This window comes from Polypterus senegalus, chromosome 2 (genome assembly GCF_016835505.1).
Source record: "Polypterus senegalus isolate Bchr_013 chromosome 2, ASM1683550v1, whole genome shotgun sequence".
Taxonomy (NCBI): Eukaryota; Metazoa; Chordata; class Cladistia; order Polypteriformes; family Polypteridae; genus Polypterus; species Polypterus senegalus.
Window position 1 is genome coordinate 166,487,254 of NC_053155.1, and position 27,017 is coordinate 166,514,270.

Genomic DNA, 27,017 nt, shown 5'->3' on the forward strand with positions numbered 1-27,017 from the left:
GCATGCCTCCACTTCAGAGGCAAGAACTTCTGTCACTCTTCAAAGTTTTTGCTTTTCTTTTCTTGTCACCATTTTCTCACTTTACATTTAATTCTGTTAGTTATGTATGTACAAGGTTGATTAGCATGCTCCATATTTTCACTCTTGAATCCACACAAAGTTTTATAAATGAGACCCTTGCATTCCACTACTTGTTAATTTATTCTATGTGTCTATAGTTCTTGGCAAGACAAAAACTTTTTAACATTTGTAAGAAATCTACCATTACAAGTTTCCAACTGTGACTCTGTGTTTTTGTTGCAGTTTATTTTAAAGTAACACCTGGGGTCAATTGTTCTAATACCTTTACTAGTTTTGAACATTTCAATAATGTCACTGTTTAGTCTCTGGTTGCTAAAACTGAAAAGTTAAACTTGTACAGACTCTTAGCTCTTAGTCCCGGCATCAGAATAGTCATTCTTCTCTTGACTTTTTGTTGAACTGCTGTTTGTTTGTTTGTTTGTTTATTGGTAACATGGAGACCAAAACTGTGAGCAGTACTCTACTTTACTGCATTTTATAACTTAATCATACCTTTCCTTGACTTCTGCGCCATACATCATGATACTGTATATAACCCAACATCCTATTAGCCCTCTTGATTGCTTATTTGCACTGTCTTAAAGTAGATAGTGATACAGTAAATCCACCATGACTCCTAAATCCTTCTCAAAAGTTGTACTTTCAAGTTTTAGACCTCCCGTTGTCTTTTAAAATTTAATCTTTCTACTTCACACATGTAATATTTTACCTTTTTACTTTTTGTTCCATTGAATTTCATCTGTCACAATCTGCCCAACTCTGTATGTTGTTGTACTCCATCTGTAATAATTTCATAATAATGAAACACCCTGCTCCCCTATTAGATCAAGCAGCCGAGTGTTCCTGAGCTGGATGTCTGTTTTTTGACCAAGCTCAAATCCACTGATGGACATGACACTCAAGGAGTTTCACTTGATTTTCTATAACTGGTTATGTCTTTTCCCTCAGACTTTAATAATAACGTCACATCAGCCTCTGTTATCTGTGCAACATCACTGAAGTTAGAAATGTCCCAAAAATCATCTGCTTTACTGAGACTACATCCACACTACAAAGCTTTCATATAAAAGAGGAGTTTTTAAACGACAATGAACTCTTGTCCACATTAGCTCTTTCCCGTTGTTTATAAAATTAGACATTTTAATAAGCACGGTCCAATAAAGAAAGTCTGCCTAATAATCATGAACAAATCGGATTGCGAATGTAGTCAGTATTTTTGAAAGTCTGTTTTTGCCTGTCCACATTTCCCAAGCAAGCATTTTCAAAGTATATGGCTCTTCAGAGAATTTTTGAAAGTGTTAGATTTTCTGGAGTTAAAAATGCTGGGATAGAGTTCAAATAGGTGAAAATGGAGACTTTAGGTGAAAGTAAAAGTATAATGCTGTAATATGAACATAGTCTCAGATCTTACCTTCAAGTCATAGTGTCTTACATAATGATCAGATGTGTCTACCAAGCATTTTTAAGTGTGACTTATATATTTAACAAGTAGGGGGTGCCAATGAGGCCCAAACCCCAGACATAATCACAACCAAACCATTCACGGTTACAGATATAGTCCCTTTTTATTAAAAAACATTGTCTTTAAAAGATCAAGGTAAGAATAACTAAAGTAAACAAACCTGCAAAAGCACCCACTGAGCCCAACAGGGCTGTATTCTGGAACTCCAATTCCCATGATGCCCTGTGGGTATCCAAAGGAGTCCCAAATCCCAGGGATACATTCTATCCATCCACATTAGCGTATTGGGTTACATAGTATCCACATGCTGATGTCTCTCCTGGTCCTCCTCTACTGGCCTCCCTACTGGGTATGGATTTTTCTGCCCATCCAGGCAGAGAGCTTGTCTTTCCGTATTCTTTTCCCATGATATTCAGTCCACGCAAGGAATCACCCTCTGGGTCCATCTCCTGCAGCACTCACAACAGGTACATATCATTTCAGTGGAAAATGATGAAGGATCAGTGTTCAGTCTGTGACATGTGATCACACATTTATTCTAGGGTCCCATTCTAAGGTCAGGAGGAATTGTCAAATACTAATTAAAAAACTTTGATAAAAAGAAATTTGGACTTTCCAATGTATTGCCTAACTGCTAAAGAAAAATAACAGGTATAGTTTGTTATAGTAATGAAGAAGTACTTTATCCGTGAGTTTGGAACAAGTCAGAAGTATCAAACATAGAAAACAGTATATTGCTGTTTATGTGGATGTTTTTATCCTTTAGCAAGATCATTACAGTAATCCCTCCTCGATCGCGGAGGTTGCATTCCAGACCCCCCAACGCGATAGGTGAAAATCCGCGAAGTAGAAACCATATGTTTGTATGGTTATTTTTATATATTTTAAGTCCTTATAAACTCTCCCACACTGTTTATAAATATTCCATGCACAGTTATACAGCATAAACCCTTCGTATTCTCTTAGATATTAGGTAAGATTCATTGAAATTATGTATGTAAACACACTGTTTATATACAGTAAAACCTAAATATTATTTTAAAGATATCGAGTGTCTCTGATATCACATATGTTACAGCCATTACAATAGACAGGCCACCAGCAATAAATACGTACAATGCAAGAAAATTGTATACAGTAAATGTGTGTACAGTGACACTAAACGTACGTACATGTACTAAGTACTGTAAGTAGAAAATTAATTATGGTTACTCACCAACAATGACACAATGACTTGTCCGATAACGATGAGTTTAATTTTACTGCACAACAAAGGAGAGCGCTACAGCTCTTCTAAAGGAGCCTCTTCAGGCAACTGTAGCACTGCTGTTGATCTTCTTCCAGCAGTCTTCAATCCAAATCCCTAAAGCAGATTCCATCCAAACCACTGCTTTATTACATCCACTTACAACTCGTTTTGCACCCTGGTTAAAAGGACACTGCGGCCGTAGATCTTATATTCCTTTCTTACTTTTTAAATAAAAAGAATCATAGCCTCATTGATGCCATAATGGCGTCCTACAGCGGTGTAGCTTTTCCCTTCCTTCAACATATCCAAAACGTTTACCTTTTCGGCAGTCGTTAACATCGTCCGTTGGTGCTTGGGCACGGCCCCTGAAGCAGTAGCAGGAGCAGATCGTTTTGGAGCCATAATGAAGGGCTTGACTATGCACAAAGATAAACACAAAAGAGCACAAAAGTTAACTCTTTACACAGCGAAACACGTTGATGCTGAATGAGCGAGACGAGACTTCCTGGTTAACGCCACGGAATCGAATTCGGCGCTCCGTCACTGAGCCAATCAGCACACAGGAACTTAACTGCGTGCTCTGATTGGTTAGCTTCTCAGCCATCCACCAATAGCGTCCCTTGTATGAAATCAACTGGGCAAACCAACTGAGGAAGCATGTACAGGAAGTAAAAAGACCCATTGTCCGCAGAACTTGCAGCGAAAAATCTGCGTTATATATTTAGATATGCTTACATATAAAATCCGCAATAGAGTGAAGCCGTGAAAGTCGAAGCGCGATATAGCGAGGGATTACTGTATTTGTTTTTGAACAAATCTTAGTTGACAATAAATACAGTATATACCTTGTTTTAAAACTGTTTAGACCTAAAGCTTAAGTGGCAGACCAGACTATTGTAACACAGGTTCACTGCTATCATACAAAATGGAAGATTTATTATGAGCCCAGAATCTAATAGGATTAAACTTGAAACTAAGATAAAAGAAAAGAAAATGTAATGAGACACACAGGTTACTTTCTGAATAAAGATGAAAAAAAAAGAGTAACATTGTGAAGCTAGCGAGTATCAAAAAAAAATGTTTCAGAACATTTTTGTGATATCTTCTGGCTGTTAATTTTTGTAAGTTGTAGTTATCTTTATTTAAAGCCTAATTCAGCTGTAAAATGTGTGTAAAAATAGTGGTTTGGAGTACTTTAATATTGTGAACACTCTCTAGTATGTGCTAGCTTTTTTTATTTTTACACCGAACAGTTAATTTGCTCATGCTCCTATCAGTATGGAATTTGCTATTTATCGAAACTTGATTATTGAATTTAGTCTTCTGTTGTCTCTGTTCTTAATTAACTTGTTGGCAATCTATGTTGTCCTCTTGTGTCAATAAAGTTTGAATTGATTTGAAAATTGTGTTAGAAAGTAGCAGTCAGCAGTTTCTCACTTGGCACTTTAAAAACAAGACTGTAAACTGAGGCAGTACATGCAGAAAAAAAACAATCTGAAGAAACAATAACAAGGAAAATATACAGAAGTGAATTTCACACTCCTGGATAATTTTTCTACAAATATCTGAGTTTATTTAACATGCAGAGTGAGTGTGTTCCATTATGAATTTGAATAATGGAATTCTGAAGCACATGTCAGTTTCTAATATTCTTTTGCCTTTATCAGATTGTTTTATTGCACCCATCTCTGTGCTGTATGGTTGATACATTTAGCTTTCATTCAGGTGTTTCAAAACTTTATCATATTTTCTAGCAATTCTATTCTGACTAAAATATCATGGCCAGTGTAGTCCAAGACATGGAGTCATAGTTGTGACAAACCAGTCCTTGAATTATTAAAATATTTTTGTTACTTATAGCTACATCACCAAGCATAGGCAACATTAAAGGTTCTTTAAAAAATATTCAAGCACATTCCAAAATGTAAAGTATACTGGATTCAAAAATGGATATCACCTTCATCTCTTGCCTGATAAATATAACACTTTTTAAAAAGAATATACACCTTACTCTTTGTTAAAAATGGCATCTGTAAAATGATGATAATGATAATAATAATACATTTTAGTTAGACAGCCACAAAATTGCAGGTATTATGCATTTTATTCTTATACATTGATGTTTTTTTGCTATTAGTTTTTTTATTAACAAGTCAAGAAAACATTTAATACTAAATAAGTGTAAGTAGTGACTATTACAGTAAACGAGTATATTCTCCTGTACTTCCCCATTCCACCACCAGGTTTCCTTTTCCTCCTTCCTCTGTCCAGATGTCATACCAAGCACCCTTCTTGCTGTCACCCTACTTCTGCTGTAGTTGCCCAGCTGTCTGGTAACCTTCACTGCCACCCAGTGCCTGTCTTACCTCCTCCCTAAACTCAGCCTTGCAGTCTTTCTTTTTCATGAACAAACAAGCAAATCTACAGGTACAAATATAAGTAAACAAAACCAGCCTTGCAGCAGATAAAAGGTGAAATAACATACAGGACAAAAAGATCTCACATTAACCTCATTCAAGAATATGTCATGGTTGTATTTTACAGTAAGTCTTGGCTCTTGCCGTACTAGCAGCCTTACCCCACATACAATCTGTGGCTAGTTAAGTTGTGTACCATTTGTTATTGGACGAGGTGGAAGGAAGATGTTAGCCAATAGTGAGAGTTCACCAACTGCTGAGATTTATACCTGCCACCCAAAAGATATTTGGTAGTATTTGTACCTAAAACAACTTTATATTGATGGAGGGAACATGAATGTAGCTAGTAAAATAGAACAAATATGTGCAAAAAGGGTAAAGGAAAGAACTACAACTAAGGAGAAAAAGTGACACAGAGTAAACCAGGAATGGAAGACAGTAATGATATCAAGTAATGGTTAGGGACAGCTCCCGTGCCAAATCAACTTTTAAGGTTTAGAGATAAACTATCAACCATCTAGAACTGGATAAAGTGGTGAATGTATTTTTAGGTATAAAGTTTTAATGTTTTTACAAATAATATTGTAAGAAAAAGTAGATTCAAAGGAGGAAGGATCATAGCTTGAGATTTTAAGCAGAGGAAAGGGTTAAGAAAATGATTTACAAAATAAAGAGTACATAGCAAAAACCATTTTAGCAGAGGGAGCAAGAGAAGTACAGGCAGTCCCCGGGTTACGTACGAGATAGGGACTGTAGGTTTGTACTTAAGTTGAATTTGTATGTAAGTCAGAACAGGTACATTATTTTAATAAATGCTATTGTTGACCAAATGTAACCAAGTGCTCTGCCAATGAATGATGGGGTTTCACCTGTTTCTGACCTTTTTATTATTTCTAATTTATTTTCAATGGTGATGGTTTTTCTCTTCTTTACTGTATCACCAGCACTTGCATCAGATTTGTGTTTCAGAGACATTCTTGAAGGGTGAAGACAAAAGGTTAAGATGAGCTCTTCTGCACAGCACTGTGCACGTTATCACAGCAGGAAGGCACTAGACGTCAACACGTTTGATGTATAGGGTGGGCCAGATCAAATTATGCAATTTTCATTACGCTATAACTTATTCAGTTTATTACATAGAAAATCACCCAAAAAATCCCAGACCATCGAGAAGTGTACAAACTGACGACATGAAGAATCGTCTTCGTGCCGAACTGGAATTGTCCCCGCATAAATCAAAGTCATCCAGACGATCTGGATCTGCATAATTAGATCTGGGCCACCCTATACTGATGAGAGAGAACTTCCTGCTATGTGCATAACAGTACAAGCAAGCTTGCTATTGAGAATGAATGGGGGCAGCGAGGGGCGGTTCACCAGCCCACCTCACAGTCACCTCCACTACAGTATGCTGCCTGCAATGCCCGCCGCACCACCGTCCCCATTCAACACACAGACATCCGAGGCACACTACAATGCTAAAAGCCCCATTTACCCTCAATGGCCTCCGTTCAGCCACAACCGGATCACCGCTTGCAGCATTACCAGCCGCCCACTTAGAATGAACAGGCAGCCTTGTGTGGTAGGCGGGCAGTGAAATCGCTTGCTGCCGGGAGCCGCACGAGGAGACGCTACACTGCGCAAGCAGCGTAATCGCCCCCCTCCAGCCACAGTCCAGCCACCGCTTGCAGCGTCCCCAGGCAGAAGATGACAGAGCGACAGTTACTGTGGCGCACGCGTCACAGCTGCGGCCCTGTTCGTATGTTGTAGGTCAGATATCCATAACCTGGGAACTACCTGTTCTGTATACAGGGGCTAGGCAAATAATGGTAACTTTAAGGAAAGGCCACAACACCTTGGATATTCTGTGGAGTCTATGGGGATTACAATCTAAAGTCCCATCTTGCTTAATGTTCTGATACCCTGCAGAGACCATAAAGGGCAAGAACACCTATATTTAGAGTGGCTCATAAAAAAATGGGAGATTGCTTGAGTATTTTAAGAATGGGGCCCATCTGTTTCTCCATTAATCACCAAAGTGAATTGTATAAGTTATATGTTAAGTTGTAAACCCCTGAATTATTGTGAGAAAAAAATAGCTTCAAAAATCTAGAGATCATTTCCCAGCAGCTAATACAAAAACTCAGCCATTTAGAACTCAAGACATCTCTCTGCAACTGGGTGTTGGACTTTCTTACAGGGAGGCCACAAAATTTGCAGGTCGGCAATAACACCTCTAAGACCATCACGTTGAGCACAGGGGCCCCACAAGGGTGAGTGCTCAGCCCTTTGCTCTTTACCCTCCAGACCCACAGCTGTGTACCAATCTACAGTTCCATTCACATTGTCAAGTTTGCGGACGATACAACCGTGGTCAGCCCCATCACCAACAATGATGAAGCCAATTACAAGATCGAGGTGAGCCAACTGGTCCAGTGGTATAAAGACATCAATCTCTTCCTGAACATGGGAAAGACCAATGGGATTGTGGTCAATTTCAGGAGAGGTCATTCACAGCACCCCCCACTGACCATCGATGGTGTAGCTGTGGAAAGGGTGAATAGCACCAAGTTCCTGGAGACCGACATCTCAGAGGACCTTGCCTGGTCAGATAACACCACATCACTGGCCAAGAAAGCTCATTCCCGCCTCTACTTTCTACGCAAACTGAGGAGAACGCAAGTTCCACCCCCCATCATGTGCTCTTTCTACCGGGGCACAATCGAGAGCATCCTCACTAGCTGCATCCTTGTTTGGTATGGAAGCTGCACTGCCTCCTGTAGGAAGTCCCTGCAGCGCATAGTGGATGCGGCCAGTAAGATCATTGGTGCCCCACTGCCCTCCCTCAAGGACATTTTGCACACCCGTCTCACCCGTAGAGCCATCAGCATTGCTGGTGACTCCCCCCACCCCTTTCACTCCCTTTTTAGCCTCCTCCCCTCAGGGAAAAGGTACCGGAGCCTCCAGGCCCACTCCACAAGACTGTCCAACAGCTTCATCCACCAAGCTGTTAGGATGCTGAACTCGGTCCACTACCTTCCCCCCTTGCCCCCTGCCCGTGGACCGTAACAAGAGTCACTATCTACCAAGTACCCTACCTCAGTTGGTATTATATAAGGACTCAATATTACATCTGCTGCTGTTTGTCTTTTTGTACATCTCATAAGCTACTCTGTAATGCACCTTCTCATTTTTTTACTGTAATTGGCTTTTGCACTAATGACTATTGCACATAGTACACAGGTCTGCTTTACAAGTTCTAATGTTATTTATCTTATATGTTATACTTTTATACTTTTTTTTTTTTTAGTATATTTTAATGTACTGCAAAGTTGAGAGAGAAACAGTATTTTGATTCTCCTGTGTATTCTGCACAAATAGTGAATTGACAATAAAAGGCTGATTTGATTTGATTTGATCTAGGCAAGGTTGTGGAGGCAGACATGAGTCAAACCAGCAAAGCAGACATTAATCATCAGAGATTTCAAAAAGCAAAACAAAACTTGAAGTTAAAGTGGAAAAATCAAGCACCAAAAGAACCTGAGGCTTACTAAAATTTCTTCCAAAATTAAGTAATCTTTTTGTTTGTTTGTTTCTGATTTGTAGGATGAGTTTGGATACAATGCTGAGACGCAAAAGCTTCTGTGCAAGAATGGAGAGACCTTACTTGGAGCAATCAATTTCTTTGTGTCGAGCATAAATACACTAGTGAATAAAACCATGGAGGATACACTAATGACGGTCAAGATGTATGAAAATGCAAGGTAATCTAGGGATGCTCCAATTGATTGGCTGCCAATCAGAATTGGCATATTTTTATTTAAAAATTGATCGATTGGTGATCAGTAAAAAGGCCGATCACAAAAACCGACATTTTTCAGGCCCTGCTTTTCTAGGCTTTATGGTCATTTATTTGCAGTGCTCCTTTACTCCAGATATTACAGTAGTTGAGCCAGTGCCACTCTTTTTTCTTTTGTAGCAAACATACAGAGTTACAGTGGAGGCATTCAGACTATTAACCTTATATAAAAAGTGTAGTAATAAACTGAAAAAAAGTAATCAGAAAAGTCTTCCTGTGCTATTAGACAAATGCCAAGCAAAACTACTTTAAGGAATTCAGGTCTTTATTTTGTCCTAAAACGGACAGTGAGCTTTGACTAAAATGCAGAAGCTTACATGTTTAATTGGAAAAAGAAAAGATAAAGCTGATTTGAAACTGCTGTTTAGTAAATAAAAGGGTTTTTTTTTTTTTGATCTGTACTGTGTGTATTATTTGTTGCTGTGTGTTATACATCATAAGTTTTGGTAGGAAACAAGTACTACATAATTAAAATAGCAGTCAATATGTTATAATTACACTTCAAGAATTACAAATGTCTAGCTGATATACTGAAGAAAACACACCTTTATAAACAGAGTAAATGTATACAGTATTTTACCAGCAAAAAGCTGTAAACATATTAGTGTAGTTTATTTACTTTTAAGAGAGTTTAATTGTCAATATCAATTAATTGTGTAAGAATATATATAAGTATATATATTTTTGTTAGAAAAATGGTGAAAACTATTTTTTTTATTAACTCTTGTTTCAGATAGCATACATTACAGAAAATAAACAAAAAGATAGCTTGTAATTAATGAGAAGCATTTTCTTTTATGCCATATGTATTATGGAAAAATATTATTGTACATATTTTATTACTTCAAGTATGTATTTTAAGGAAATGTTATTTATTTTAGCATTTTATGGTCACTGAACAATACACCTACAGAATTTCATTTTGTTAATAAAAAAATGAACAGATAACACCTGTGGTCTGTAGTTTAATTATAAAAATACACTTTAGTACACAACATACATACAAAATGTAGCTGTGTTTACCCAAAATTACCAAAGTTCTGCAGCTTTAGTTTGCTTCATGGGATTCTGGCAATAGCCTGACACATTGAAATGATTCCACAGACATATCATCTTCGTTTTTAAAAGCTTTAGTAAAAAAATCAAAGTAAAACAGTTCACACAAAATTAGGGAAAAGTTGGTATTGTGAAGTAAAGAAAAGTTCTCTTTAAAGCTTTTATATCTTGTTTGTTTCTTAAGTTTTTTAATTCAGTTGAACCATATCTAAACGGTCAGAAAACTGTATGCCAATCCCATTTGCAAACTGCAAATGGGTCCTTTAGTCCCTAATAGCAGTGGGACCTATTCCTAACACACTGACTTAATTAACACACTGGATTGCAGATATAGCTAATAAAGTTCTATCTCATATTAACTTACAGGGGGTGAAAGCTTATACAATAATCTATAGCTATGAGAGAAAATTATATTCTATTCAAATTAAGCAAACAATATTATGAGTTTTACTTAAAGCAGTAACTTTCTAAGATTGGCTCTTACACTTCTGTTTGTCTGGTTATGTAGGAGATTAGTGTTTAAAAAGAAAAAAATTTTAAAAGGATAAAGAAAAAAACATCGGAATCAGCTGATCAAGTAACATGATATCAGTATCTGCCTTAAAACACCTCAGAACATTCCTATTAATGAACTTTGTTTTAAGTGACTGATCATATCTAGTAAGCTGTCAGGCCCAGGCTTAGATGTTTTGAATGTTATTTGTAACATTTGACAGTTCCTTCTATATTTTTATATACTAACTACTCTTTGAATAATTTTCAATTCAAAAGAAAAACTGATACCATATATAAGGTCACCGTTACAACTTAAGGTTTCAGCAGCAACAAGTTGGTGGTATATGCCTCATATAATACACTGATTATTATAAACATAAAATATGTAATGTTATTTACTGTACTTGATTTTATTGAAATATTTAAATTTGTGAAAAAATAATAAAATGTATTATGGCCTTCTCTACTCATTTGCAAGTAGCTAAGGAGAAACTGTTGAACTGCTGCTTTTATTGAAACAAGTTTAGGTCTTATTTTAATTTATTCTGTTTTTGTCTTAGTATGACTGTTATTTTTTTCTGTTTTTGTGCTTAGTTCTGAAAGTTTCACAGTTCTAATTCTTAGTTGTATCATTGATTTTCAGGGAACATGTTAAAGTAAACAGCTGTTTATAAAAATACCCTTTTGAAAAAACCTTGTTTCAGTAATATCCTAGTGATATCTATATATTTTCTGTGTCCGTTTAGTCGAAAGGTAAATTGAAAGGCAGGTATACTGGGGTCAGCTAGCGATACTCATAATAAAAAGAGTTAACGTAAAATAAAAATGACTTCTTTCATTCTATCATTATACATACTTTTTTGGCCAAATCAGACTGTATAGCACTATGGGCAAGGGTTCCAATTTATTTTTTATTTTAAATAATTGAGCAATTTAATTTCTTTGTAACTTGCAAAGTTACAAGTAGTACTTAGCGGTCCTGAGCCAAGTGGATATTATAACAGGATGTTATTTAGCCTGTGAGGAAGGACTCCACTGTGCAGTTATAGAAATTGGTAAGCACAGATCTAGACCTCAAGAGTTGGAAGAAGTAAAGGTGTTGGTGGGCCTTCTTGAATTTGTTCCCATATTAGGCCATCAGTCATGGTAAACCCCAGGAAATTTAAAATGTTTGACTCATCTTCATCACATTCTCTGGACTGTAGATGGGAGGGAGTATGGTCTGCCTTCTGTTCCCTGAGGTATATGAATGGTTCTTTGGTTTTGATGACATTAAAGAATAGATTGGCCATGGCACCCCTGTATCTACTGTATAAGCAAACCCATTTGGTAATTCCTTTTGTCAGTGTTTGCGATCAGGCCAATGATGGTGGTGTCATCAGCAACAGTAATGATTGAGTTGTAGATGTGTCTATCCACACAATCTTAATTATACAGTGATTTTTGCTGGAGGTGAATCAGCATACCACTCCATTGGGATATTACTCTGTTAGGAGTCATTGTGGAGGAAGTGACTTTGCCAGTCCGGGGCAGTGCCATTTCTTCCACAGTGTTGGAATGTCTTGCCAGTTACAGCTTGGTCATTGATTTTGATGGAAAGTTACAGTAAATGCTGAGTTACAGAGGCTATGCATAGGATTCAAATATAACATGTGCCATGATGTTATGAAGTGTAAAGACAGTGACATTCTTCATGAAACAGTTATAGTGATAACTAAGGTTGAGTTTTCCAAAACTATCTGGAATATTTAGTCTCTGTACTTTTGTTTTCTTTGGTAAAGACACAATTGCTGCCTTTTTGAAGAGACAGGAATCATAGATTTTCTCAGTGAATGAGTGTTGAAATACCAGCTTGATAGCCTGATACAAGGTTTTTGATAGAGCACCCTGACACTCTCAAACCACATTCATGTTGTACTGTTCTCAGTTTTCTGAGAGTGTTTATACCTCTATAGGAGAAATCCCAAAGAATATAAATTTAAAACTAAATGGTGTTATAAATGAAGACAGAAACTGTATTATTTGAGTGCCATTCAGATGAGACTAGTTTAGGGTCATTAACATAATAATTCTAATTGGGGAATGTTGGATAACTGAGGTATACTTGAGTGATATAACTTAAATTTAGTTTTTCAGATTAGAAAAAAATTACATTTTAATTTGTTGTCTTTTTTATAGTTTTAACTGTATTATTCAATAAGCAAGTTTTTTTTTTTTCTTTCTTTTTAATGTAGTACCATAATGAGTCATGTCCTAAGCTCTAATTAACAGGTTCAAAACCCGAATGCTTCTGATTCAGGACACATGTATTTCAGAGTAGACATTACTGTATTCTCATAGTATAGCAGTTTAGAGAGATTTCTTAACCTGACATGAATGTTGTAAATACAACTCCATGTAGAAGGCATCAAAGTGGATTTAATCCTGGCGTTCAAGCATAGTTCTATGGCTGTGATATAGATCTACATTCAATTGATATCCTTTTTCTAATGCTTTTAGCCTTTTTAGAATTTTTTTTCGTTATACATCCAAAATATATGTAATCAGTGAAAGTCATGTGATTGGTTATACACAACACAAGAGGAATGTTTTTCACTCCTTTTTCTATATATGTTTGTTTAATCACATCATGACTAATAAACTTCTGTTTGATGCTGCAGGCTGGAATTTGATGCTTACCGTGCAGATTTAGAAGAGTTAAATATGGGTCCTCGAGATGCCATGACACTATCCCGCATCGAAACAGCTCAGCAGCAGTTCCATATTCACAAGGGAAAGTATGAAAGGTTGAGAAGTGATGTTACCATCAAACTAAAATTCTTGGAAGAAAATAAGGTAAATAAAAGTGAAAAGTTTAAATTCTGTCCATCTTTGCTAAATTGTTTCCTAGTCTTTGTCAACATAATTTTTGCTTTATATTTTAAAATAGACTTAATATGCATTTTAAGGTGGAAAGAATTTTCATATTGAAGAACAGCTAGTTGAGGTAATTTTAAACCTTGTTAAAATTTAATTTTGTATCATGTTACATTATTCCATAAAAAAATAAACAAAAAGCATTCTGTAACAATTTTAGAACTGAATAAGTGATTAAATATTATTTTCAAGCAAAGCTAATTTCCATCTTTGTTTTAATGCCATTGGTTGGCAACAGTGTTAAAGGGTTTTTTAATAGTGAAAATATTTTTTCTATTCTTGTTAATTACAGACAAATAATGCTTATAAATAATCTTGATATATTGGCATGTTGGCAGCTCAGGATTATTAATTACATTAATTATGAATACCAATAGCATTTGCCCATCACTTGTTAATAACATAAAATTCACCTGGAAATAACATGTAACAAGCAGCGAAATACAATAACAATCAGGACAAAAGTGGCTATAAGACTCCATTTGCTGCACATAGACAAAAGTTTGCAGGACTCCTCATCAGTCTTAGTTTCAAATTTCCAGCATGTGACCCACTGATCTCGAAATCATCAATTGGGAAAAAGAGGTTGAGACAACACAGGAAGTAATGGAAAGTTACACTACAGGAAGAAAGACCTCGGGAGCTTGTGGTGTAACACGGGAAGATGCACCACAGCTGGCTGCTAACAGGATCCAATGGCTCTCAATTGCTGCCCAATGGCCCATTAGGGACTGGAGTAATTAAAACTTAAATCTAAACAAAAGTTATTGTTAGCATCCACTTTCAAGCTTATCTGAATTGAGCTTGACTAGACCTCTCATTACATGGATGGATGGATAGATAGATAGATACTTTATTAATCCCAAGGAGAAATTCATAATTCATTACCCAGTAAAAGAGCTCAAAATTACTAAACTGGAGGCTGTCTGTCCCTTGCAAAAAAAATTTTTACTGCAAAACATTAAAAACATTCATTTGGAATTGGTTTTATTTGCTTTCATGCACCCTGAAACATGTTCACCCAAATAGACACAACTCTGTATCTCAGCGATGCAAAACATTTTGTGTATTTTTGAATTTAGTAACATTTGGCAATTGAATAAAGGTCATTATTTTAAATCAACGAATAAGTTATCCATAAAGTATAGGGTGCATAAACTATTCCTTACAGTATCAATATAGTTGAGTACCACCTTAGTCACTTTCAGAATTTTACTGTCATTTTTACTTGACACATATTTTTGCACTTCCACGTGACAATTACATTTGAATTATTATTTATGCTTGTCCTTTAAGTGATAAATAAATAATAAATAAAACTGTTTTACTTTTCATTGTGTTTATACATCACATATCTGTCAGAAGTACAATCAAGGCAACATTACAAACATTTAGATTTAAAATAAAATTGTTTTCATGTATATTAAGACTTCTGAGATTAATATGCCGGGCCACCCCTTAATATTTTTTGAGCAGAAATAATGATTAATGATTATTTAATAATGATTATTTTGCCACATTCAGAATTAGCATTCTTCCTTGTGAGAAACTGATAGTCGTCCATTTTTAGGTGATAATATGGTTTTACTTTCCCACAGAATTTTGAAGGATGGCTTAGTATTAGGGCTGCTGATGTTGGGGTGGGGGTGAAATCGGCGAAACAGCACCTTGACAGGTGACCTAACAGGGCCTGCTAACAGTGAAAGTTTTCTGTCATTTCCATCCCAATATAGATTAATAAATCATTCTTTAGGCAATTAGATTCAACAATAACCTCATTTATTTGGAATTCAAAACATTCACGCATCCAAAGGGCGACCTTACAAAGACAAAAGGCAGAAGGGGGCATGGCTCTACCTAACTTCCAGTTTTATTACTGGGCAGCAAATATACAGGCGATAAGAACCTGGACACAAATAGAAGAACATACACAGGCATGGACAGCAATTGAAGTAAAATCCTGCAGTACTTCTTTCTATTCCCTGCTCTGCGCTCCAATAAACACACGTTATCGGCAATACACTAATAACCCAATTGTGCTCCACTCACTTAGAATCTGGAACCAATGAAGAAAGCATTTTAAGACAGAGAAGCTTCTATCTGTGGCACCTCTGCAAGAGAACCACCTCTTTCAACCTTCACAAACATATGCAGTTTTTAATATCTGGAAAAAATTTGGAATTAACTTGCTTAGAGATCTTTATATAGACAACGTCTTTGCATCCTATGAACAATTACATTCCAAATTTAACATTCCAGCTACACATTTCTTTCACTATCTTCAAATCAGGAACTTTGTTAAACAGAATCTTCCAGATTTTCCTCATCTTGCACCCTCATTCATGCTGGAAAAAATATTGCTCAATCTTAAGGATTTAGACTTCATGTCTACAATATATAAAATCATTTTACAATCCCTCCCTTTCAAAGATCCAAGAGGACACTGGGAAAAAGATCTCTCAATTAATATATCAGAAAAGGAGTGGAAAGTAGCAATGCAGAGAATTCACTCGAGCTCCATATGCGCAAAGCATACAATTGTACAACTTAAAATTATATATCGAGCACATCTGTCTCGACTAAAACTCTCCAAAATCTTTCCAGGGCATGATCCAACCTGCGAATGTTGCAACCACGTCCCAGCCTCACTAGGTCACTTGTTCTGGGCCTGCACCAAATTAACATTATTCTGCACAAAAATTTTTAATTAACCTTTCAGATAGCCTTGGACTCACAATCCCTCTTAACCCATTAACAGCGGTGTTTAGGGTTCTTCCAGAGGGGCTTAAAGTGGAGAAAGACAAACAAATTGTGATTGCATTCACTGCAATTTTGGCACGCAGACTTATTCTGATAACCTGGAAGAACCCAAACTCTCCTCTTTTAAGTCAGTGGGAAACCGATGTGTTGTATTATTTGAAATTGGAAAAAATCAAATACTCAGTTAGAGGATCCGTACAGACTTTTTTCAAAACATGGCAGGATCTAATCAGTAATATTTTAAAATAAGTTCATAAAGCACAGAGAATTTATTAATTTAGGTATGTTTACAAGCCTTAAATTTAACGCCGTTTGGCTTGCTCTCTCTCTCAGGGGTGGGGATCGATCTGTTCTTAACTCAATTTTTCTTTTTGTAAAAACTTGATTGCTTTGTATGGATTGTAATAAAATTAATAAAAAAAAAATGTAAATCCAAATCTGTCTAACAAATACTGCATACAAGTATTTTTTTCCCAAAAATGGTCTGAGGGGGAGACATTATCAAAGCATAAGACAGCATTCACTGGTAAATTTTGGATAATTTTAGATGTGAGAGAAGTTGGCAATGTACAGTTTGTAGCTAAATTACAAAATGTTAAACAAGCAATGATGAAAAATGTATTTTGTAAATTACCTGTGATTCTAACTGAAATGTCACGTTCTGATCGTTGCCTAGGATCATCAAGGTATGCACTAATTAAAACAAGTTGATAGACACTAGTGAACATTTTCAATATATTTCGTCATTACTAGCTACTATAGTTTTCAGGACAAATATCATTAAATGATTAGGGTGCCGGGCAGGTTCCTTTTAACAAAATATCATGCTTTTACTCAATGATTACATTTCAGTTGTAGTTAGTCAAAACACTTACTGACTTTATCCATAGAACAGTCCATAAAGCTCTAGATACCTTGTGACTTCCATGATTTAAATACAGTGTATGTCAAAAAAAGACAATATGATTATTGTGCATAGGGGCAACTGAGAATAGGATCTTTGACCTTAAATGTCCCCTCCAGAGATAACATTTTAGTGAATCATACACCACTGGGATACTAGAAAATTGTTAATATCAAATATTGACTAGGGCACAGATCAGATGAAGGAGACAGATGCTTGAATAAGATTGCCTTCTATAGCTAACAAATTAGGTGCAGTTTCATTGCTTTTCGCTTCCTTCTAAAGGCTTCACATACATGTATTCACAACCCAGTAGGAAAACTGGATATTAAGTAATGCCATGACACCCTCTGCATTAGATCTTTATTGCATTACATTTTCGGTTCCATTGAACAAAGTTACAACTGTATCTAACTTTAAAAAAGGCTTATATAAGGTATATATATATTGTCATGCAGTGGCCCTGGGACCACCTTCCTAGCACTGATGAGGTGAGTGATGCAACTGCGGAAGAAGAGGGGCCACTTTCGCTATTGATATCTTCATTTTTGGCTGAAATTCCCACAAAAAGATCATTGAGGATGTCTAGTCTAGCCTCCCCCACATCACCCAGAGTTGGCCATGCCCCTCTGTCCTAGACATCTTTTGACCCCAAGCATCATAGTGGACAGAGCTCTCTTACTGACAAAATTCCTGCCATTGTTAAGGCTGAAGCAAGCTAGTCATTTTTTAGTATTTTTTTGAATGAGCTCATTAATAAGGGTAGCCTAGTTGTTGCTGTAATGTTATTTTTTTTGTTGGTCTCAGTCTTTTTCTCAGTCACAAAAGTAATGTAGTCGACATGATGACTGACCCAATAGAACTTACGAAACTGGTCCAGCAGCTGGTAGAGGAGGTCATCCAGTTACAATTATAAGTGGCAGTGCGGCAAACAGAGCTGGCTTAGGTGTAGGTGTGGTATAAAGCAGTGGATGTACAGTGCCTAAGAACAGTGCAGAGCCCAAACCAATATCTGATTCTAATGTTTCCCAAAAATGACATGAAAGCTTCCTTTTAATTTCTGAGTGGACTGCGGCCTAGCAACAATGGCCCTGTTGAGAGTGGGACAAGAATCAGCCTGGTTTCTTTCGGGGAACATGCAGCATGCCTAGAACATTTCTATAAATGCCTGTGCTATGTCCAGTCACAGCATTATAACAGTCAACCATCGGCGCATGGTTATATACCAAAGCCATCCTATTGAGGGTAGCCAATTTGAAGACTATTGGTCAGGAACTGGTGGGGTCTTTTCCCAAAGTTGGACCTCGTGGACCAGAGGACACCTTTTACGTCTGGGATGTACAAGGAGGTCTCAAAACTGCTTTGTGTGATCCTTCTCAAAACTTCTATCTACCATTCATTATATGTTTTATTCAGATGCCTAAGCAGATATTGAGGAAGGTGATGCAGTACTCTTTTGTTTACCATTTGCAAGGTTCCACTTGCTTCCACAGGCTTCTCACTGTTTGTGTTGCTGGACTTTACCTGGAAGGGGGTCTCTCTCTGAATTACCTTCCGCAAGATTTTTTCCCCTACATTTACAAAGGCTGGGAGGGCTTTCGAAAAACAGCCTGTTATAGCCCTTTGAGGCATTTGTTGTATGATTTTTGGGCTATACAGGAAACAAATTGTCATTGTTCACGTGGTAAACATGATTTTGAAGGCCGTTGGTTGGGCTGGTAGACTAGATAAACCACCAGCCTTTTTCTCACACAGGCCTTGTTGGGTCCCTGCAAATGGACCAGTAGGTTTGAGTACAATGTAGGGTTAAGGACCATTACACTGTCCCTCAGGTGGAATCTACCACAAGTGTGCGTCTCAATCGTATAGCTGGGTCTGGCTGCACTGTTCCACCTCCAAATGTTTCTTAACCAGAGGCCACAGCTTCACAAAATGATTGTGTAAAGCCTCAACATAGCTGAGAATATTGCAGGAGGGGAGTGCATTGCTTCCTTCTCCCGTCCCTCCCGAATTAGACCTGGTATTCCTTAGGGTTGTCTCAAATACAAAATTTTGAAGGGAAAACCGTGTTGAGGTCTGGGGCACTTTCCAAAAGGAGAAGAGGACAAGGGATAGAAGCTGGTCCCAACCTTTCGGGTTTGCGCACACCACCTTCCTTAATAGTTGTTTGAGTGTCTGATTGAATCATTCCACTCACTAAGCAGCCTGTCTGGGGGTGGTACACTGACATCTTGAGGAGGGTGATGCACAGCAGTTGGATGACCTCCCTGAAGGTCTTCACATTGAAGGACATCCCATGGTCTGTTAAGACTTCTTTGGGGAATTTGGAAAGTAACGCACCTCTTCTTGCATGCCTGTGGTATAGCAGGTCCGTGGCTCAGAAAAAGGCAGCCAATTTTTAAATGAATTGATTGGCTGGCTAGATCTTCATGGTTGTAAGTGTTATGCATCTGCTAGAGATTGGTGAGGTAATTTGGGTGAGACACACCTGCACGTGAGAGTGTGGTCTGTATCAGTTGCTTCATTGGCTTCCTGCAGTATGCAAGTGAGATGCCGCGCCCATGGAGGCATGTAAAGATTAGCTGGCATGAGAAAAAGGAGGTTAAAGTATGGAAAGGGAAACAGGCAGGAAGATGGAGCAAGCAAGCTAGAAGGGAGGCAGGCAGAAATGAGGGGAGCCCCTAGGAGGAGAACTTGTGGCCGATGCTTGGGGCTTCTGATATGGATTGCTCTGGCTACGCATCTTAAGGAGCTGGAGTAATGAGAGGTGCAAGTGACTTTCCGCAGAAGTCCAGGATGGCGCCGGGAGTCCAAGGTTTGGATTGTGAGCCTTCCTCTGAGGTCCATGAACGGTAAGGACCCAAGCCTGTGTCTGGATGGGAGCCATGGGAACAGCAGAGACCCAGACCTGTAGTGAGAAGGAAGGCTGTGCCTGTCAGAGGGGAGTCTCCTCTGCTGCGAGGCTTCAAGAGAGGTGAGCAGAGGAGACATCAGTTTTAAAATGAGTGTACCAGGGCTCACATTTTCATGGACAGCATCCTGCACTATGTTTGTTTTTAACCTTGTCTTTATTGAATTTATTTATTGGAACTTTTAATTTCCACCAGCACCTTCTATTTTATGGATAATTTATTTACTGAACTCTTCCACTGCACTGTTTTGAACTCCTTGGTTTTGACTGTATTTAATAAAAGCACTGAATCACTGTATGCACCTCCCCCTTGCTAAATGTGTGTTGTGTCCTCATCCACTAGCTCATCCTTGGGTACATTTTCTGTGGCAGCAGGTTCAAGAGGCTTCCCAAAGGGACCCGGTAGCATGGGGCCAGCCTGTACCATCACAATGCCAATAGAATACTATAGTGATCCTTTCTACAGTTTTCCCAGCCCCTATATGAGCCCCTAGCAAGTGAAAGTGGGCTAGGTCATAATCCTGGTGGCAATAAGTCCACAGGAGCAGAAGCTGGCTCCACAGCTCGCCTTTGGAATACGCTACTCGATATACAAGATCATTGTTTAGCACAAAGGAGGGCTTGGATAGCGTGGAGCCTCTGGGCTGAAAGTCTATAGAAATGATTGCATTCCTTGCGAACTTCAAGGAATCATGCCACTTCTCACATTTAAACAAGGTGGTTAGGGAGCGAAACTGAAGTTGCAGAGAGAATATGGGATCAGGTGTGACACTGTTTGACGAGACTAGGTCAAAGGTCAAGGGCATTGCTGCCAATGGAGGCATGTTGATACCTGTGTCCTTGACCTCTGCCACAACATATTGGGTGTACATGCCCTTACCAGTCCAGTTACATGACATGGTATCTATCACCTTAGGACGGGATGTCCCCATCCATCACATGGCTCTGCATTTTTTTTCCCCCCCACACAAACGGCCCCAGCTGGCTTCACTTTGTGTCCAGCCTTTTCCCAGTATCACAATATGAGGAAGTCTGGGCATCACTACCACCCATGGTCAATGGTGGTCCCTTGAGTATGGGATGAACAGACCATGGTGGGATAGCGCAGTCTTACTATGGTTGCAGGTACAACTGACCCGCTTCTCATCATACTTCCGTGTTGGTACATAGTGGCTTGCAACAGTGGTGGTGTTGTTCCCAGAATTGTAGAGAACTTGTGCTATGCCTGAAAAGGAAACCAAGAGAGAGTTATTTGCAGCCATGCAACAGTACTTGTGTCCATGTGCCAACTGCTTTTCATTAGATCATCCACCCTTGGGCAGCTTGTCACCATATGCCCTTGTTCTCCACTTGGCAGAATTGGATTACAGCCAGAGAACAATCTTTATTTTGGGGTGGGTCCTCTTAGTCCTTTGAGCCAGGCTTTTGTTGTTGTGCTCCTGTTGCTCGGATTCTCCTCTTCTCCTCCAGCTTCTTCAGTAGCAGGACCATGATGTGTGACTGTGTGATCTCAGCTAGGTCCTCCATGGTCTCCCAGAACTGTCTCCAGAATAGGGGGAACCAGATGGTTGTCCAGGAGGGTGTGGACAAGAAAGTCTGCTGTGTTATCTCCTAGGAAAAACAAGTGGGCAAGCTTTCCCCATATATCAAATGTCTGGGCTCTAGCCAGGCATTCCTAGCCAAACAGCTGGTCTTTGCAACACTGTGTCTGACAGAATGGCATGACTCCATAGTGAGCTAGGATCTCCCTATTAAGTGCTGGATAGTAGGCAGCAATGTACCCATCAATGTCATAATAAACATGTTATCCTGGAGTGACATGGAGACTAACAGTTGAATGGGCCCTGGCCCCCTGCTGGTAAATGTGGTTTGATAGCCTTGCGCCTTGGCAAGCTCGGACTGTACCTGCAAATGCAGTTGGTTTCTGCTAGGTCTGCTAGTTTGGACAAATTGTTTTGACAAATCCTGCAAACTACACCAGTTGTCAGAATGGCAGGAGTAAAAAATCAGAGTAGACCCAAAGAATAGTTGGGATGCCAGCTAGGCCACCCTATTTACTCTTAATATGCAGAAAACAGAGAAAAAATGAATACATGGTGGCACATCTGCAAACATGCAAACTAAGTGCCAGCTTAGTTTATTTGGCCTCTCCAAAGGGTTGATTTTCTCAAGCAGTTCAAAATCGGGGCACTCTGTCATGCAGTGTAGTTTTCCCCAAAACTGATCCACCATCTTTCACAAGCTCCTGGTCTTATGTCGTCCCAACCAGAAGAGGCAGGGCTTTCCAAGGGATTTTGGGCGAGGACTAGCTTCTCTCATTGGGCATCTTCTCGGCACTGCGGGATATAAGAGATAATACGTTTAGCGAAAGTATCCCGTCTTGTCCCAGTATGGTATTGCGTGCCTTATCTGAGCCCGAAAAGTGATTCTCAGACGCCTGTGTGAGACATTATATGAAAAGTTAAGGATGTTTAAATACGTTAGACATTATTTATGTAAAGAACAGGCAGAAAAAGATAAGAGAACATTGACAGTTTTCATTAGGTGTAAATTTTTATTCTACAGTTTAGTGGTAGTGGATAAATGAGAATGGAGTTCAGTGTGGAAATGGAAAAAGTGTGTTTATACTGTAGTACAGCTCAGTGGGGTATTATTTCATTTTAGCAAATCACTAACTTTGATTCCTTTTTGGTATTTCAGGTTAAAGTTATGCATAAACAGCTCCTACTTTTCCATAATGCCATCTCAGCATACTTTGCAGGGAACCAGCAGCAACTTGAACAGACCATCAAGCAGTTCAATGTAAAGTTGAAGCCCCCTGGCGTGGACAAGCCATCCTGGCTGGAGGAACAATGAGAATCATGCTGTGCATATCTGAAGAAACTTGAAAAAGCATACTTAGAACACGGGTCCAGGATATTCCAGAGGTTATCAAATAGGAAAACAGACTTTCTGGCTCTCTTTCCATCTTTCTTTTTCCCTCTTTCTCTTTTTGACATTTAGAGATCATGAAATATATTAGAAAAATCTGAATCCTCTTTCTGTTTGTAAAGCAAATGCAAACGCTAAGCATTTATGATATCTAGACCAGTCAATAATTTAAAATATAATCAGTGTAATAGTTCCTGATTGGTTCATAGTTTAAGATTCAAACTAGACATCCACATTTGTTAGAACTAGAAAAATATTAAGAGATTTTAGAATCATGGTTATGGGTTTTTTTTTTTTTGTATTTTATAAACATGAAAAGATTTATATACATTATTGTGTTGGGGATTATTTTTACCCAGATGATTATGCTAATGTTCAGGGTTACATACTGTAGAGAAATAAGATGCATTAGAGCTAATCAAGATAAAGTCAACAATGATTTTCGATTTTAATCATTTAAGGGCAAGTGTCACATGTGTAAGGTGACATTTTGATGCCTCTGTTTTTTCAGAGATAGTTAATTTAGTTAACTTTTGAATGCATAAAATAAAATATTTAAGACCTGGCAAGTATAGTTTTGTTGAAAACTGCTGTTGCTCATTAAGCAGACAAGAATAATGTTGGTGGTATAACTGTGGGGCCCAGTCTCCCTCATTCTTGACCCCAGGATTATCTGTACCAGTGTGCAGATGATGTGTTTGTCATACAAACCACTTCACAACATTTTAGCACAAAGTGCTCATCATCTAATTGCTTAAAGCAGACAGTTTGACACACCTTTCTTGTAAAGCAAAAAACATGAATGGTAAAGACTGTCTAATAAATTATGCTGTTCCACTAAAATGTTTTGTGCATTTCAATGTTTATTTTTTGCACTAACCAAGGTTTTGAACAGTTATGCATTGTATATTATATATTGTTTAAAAAAGCAGCTTACACATACTTTAATTCTATTCAGATACACTCCTTAACATTTCTTATTTTTTCCTTTATGAATCTCTTTAATTATAAAATAGTGGGTTGTGGAAGGCAAACATTTGTCTAAAATAAAATAAGATAATTTTGCAAAAAAAGAATTAAGGGAGGCAGTACATTTATAAATCTAGACTGTAAATAGTATCACAGTGTGTTTTTACTGTGTATATATCTTGAGTGAATTTCACAGATTCTCCCCAGAAGAATATTTTTGTTTCAGCAATACTGTGTATATCTATTAATGTTTAAAAATTTATTGGTGAAGAACATTGCATGTAATTTCTGCAACTACAAAAATAAAATGTGTAGCAATTATTAGTATTGCTGTGGGTAGCATTCCTTATGTTTTTTGCACAACTATAAGAATAACTAATTTCAGAAAACAAATAAATTATTATCTTAATAAAATTCTGTTTCCTTTTAAACCAATAAGAAATGTTGTGGTATTGAATCAGACAAAATTATTATGATGTCTTCTCCACTTTCTTAAACATGAGAACTAATTATTTTAGGTTTGGGCAGCAGCCAGGTTTTAAAATTTAAACCACAGATGTGAATTGTTAAGTGCTCTGTTTCTGTCAGTCCAAACACAGTGGGCTCCCTCATCAAATCTCTAGATTTGACCATTCAGTCCTCTGTAATCTCTAATTGTGCAGGCTCAGCTATTAAATTGTTTGTTGTAGAAAAAGTTAAGTGTTATGCTATAAATATTTTAAAGCAATTTTGTCATTATTTTGGGTTGCACAGTGATGCCGTGTTAAGGACGATTTTTGTCATAGATCTAGCATCCTGGATTTGATTCCCGAGTCTGTATCTGTGTGGAGTTTGCCAGTTCTCCCATGTTTGTCTGGGTTCTCCTCCCATAAACAAAAGACATGCATGTTAGATGGACTTTGAATTGAACCAGCTCATGTGTGTGTGGCCCTAAGTAGGCCCTGTGATATACCGATGCCTGGGTCAGGTTTGGTTCCCACCTTGTTTCCGATGCTGAGGGTTTGACCTTTTGTGACTGTGAACTGGATCAAATGGGATATGATGGGTTTGAAAATGTGATGCAACTTCTACAAAAAAATCAAATTAAATATTTTTAGATTAAATAACTGGAAAAAACAAAACTTGAATTTAGGACGATTCTTATAAGTCAAATTTGCCTATGTAAAAATTGAACATTGTTTTTACATCTATATCAAATATATCGAAACAAGTAAAGCAAAAACTCAAAAGAATCTGATTTTATTACATGGTTCTTTATGAAATTAGTGGGTTTAATAGTGAATGGAACAGAATGGGTATGTTACAGTATGTTATTTTCGTTTCAAACCTTAGTAGGTGTTTTTTTTTTTTTTTTTAAAGTGTAGATTATGCGGTACGTTTACATTTTCTCTTCAATGTGTATTAATATTATTTTGTACTTCTGTATGAAAGCTATGTTGAATTACCTTTTCTCTTGGTAATGTGTGGGGTTTTCCTAAATTTTATTGCATTGGTATAAAATAAATGTGTATATTTTTTTATTTTGCCATGGTGATAGTTGCAGACCACAGTTTAATTTTAAGCGGGATGTGTTTGTGCAAGGTTTGTAAATTATTGTATGTGTATGGTTCCTCCCACAGAGCTGTCTGGTTTCTTTAATCTGGCCAAATCATTCTATCTGGTAAATCAGCAACTTTAAAATCCCCTTTGTGTGAATACTTGTATTTTGCTTTCTCCATAGACTGACATCTAGTCTGGATTGGGACTTTGATTTTACCCTTTCATTCATGTCTTCTGTTGGTTCAGGTATCCACTCCCTGGTTAGCTGTGGAGCACAAATATTCTGTTCAGATTTTATTTTTTTTTTCCTGTAATAAAATTTATCAAATATAAATAAAAACAGTACTCTGCTATTTCAAGTAACATTGTCTTTGGTCATATAATAATTTGCAGTTCTGCTTAAAGGACTGTGTCCCACATTAAAATATGTTTTAACAATATATATATACTTTTTAACATTGGAGTGATTGTTTCATTTGGTTATTTTATGTATTCAGTTTTGCCATAATTAAATGTTTCACTCCCCATGAGGGTGTTCATTTTAAGCAGTCAAACTGGATTACACTTCTACACTGTGAAGCTGGAATGGGACAGGCTTAGCATTTCTGGTCAACTTTCACTTTATCACCTTAATTTATATGAGCTTATTATAAACTGAGCTTGTAATATCATTGTTCATTTCTTGAGTGTGCCTCTCATTCTGTTTGTTTCCTATAGCATCAGAAATCTGAAATATAACTTTTTATATACTGGACAACCTGAAATTTAATTTTAATTGAAAATACAGGTAAAATTCCGTTTCAACAAATATCTTTACAACAAAATTTCATTACAACAAAGTATTTTTATTGTCCTGATAGTTTCCCCATATGACATGAGAAATCTCGTTACTACGAAGGACATTCAACATATATTTTCATTACAACGAAGTGCCCTAAAGACCTTGAAATGCCTGAATGAATCGTTCGCAGAGCAGTTAATTCTGTGGTTGCAGCTCAGTTGTGTACAATGGTCCCCAAACAGAAACACTGTAAAAAAAATAAATAAATAAATTCTTTCTTCGAACTTTGCTCGTACTGTTTTTTTGCTCTTTTTGTTTTCGGTGGTTTTCAGTGATACCTTTTGCTTATTGCTCGTCAACATTTGAAAAACATCCATTGGAATTTAACTCATTGTCACCCTCCTATAGAAATGGCAGACACGAAAAAATGATAGCAGTTCATATTAGAGAGAAAAAAAAATTTTTTTGCTGCTCTTGATTGCGGCAAAAAGAAAAAAGACGTTGCCAGTGAATTTGGAATTTCGCCATCGACACTGTCAACTTTCTTGAAAGACCAAGCCAAAAAAAGAAGAAAAATCTTGGGTTGCAAATGTATGCAAACTGCTGCATTTTAAGACATCAAAAAAGCAGTTTTTATGTGGTTCAGTGATGCTCGTTCAAGAAACATTCCTATTAATGCAGCACTCA

At 37.5% G+C, this 27,017-nt stretch overlaps 1 protein-coding gene across 4 annotated transcripts in view; it reads left to right on the forward strand.

Moving 5' to 3' along the window:
• The window catches only part of LOC120523536 (arfaptin-2-like), a 178,279-nt gene extending 152,267 nt beyond the window's left edge, over positions 1-26,012 (forward strand). For all 4 annotated transcript variants that reach the window (XM_039744937.1, XM_039744939.1, XM_039744938.1 and 1 more), the window contains 3 exons: positions 8,816-8,973; positions 13,280-13,454; positions 22,811-26,012. In XM_039744937.1, the coding sequence (XP_039600871.1) occupies positions 8,816-8,973; positions 13,280-13,454; positions 22,811-22,966 (489 nt within the window). In that variant the 3' untranslated portion in view covers positions 22,967-26,012. The remainder of the gene's footprint in view (positions 1-8,815; positions 8,974-13,279; positions 13,455-22,810) is intronic.
• Positions 26,013-27,017: the final 1,005 nt, after the last annotated feature.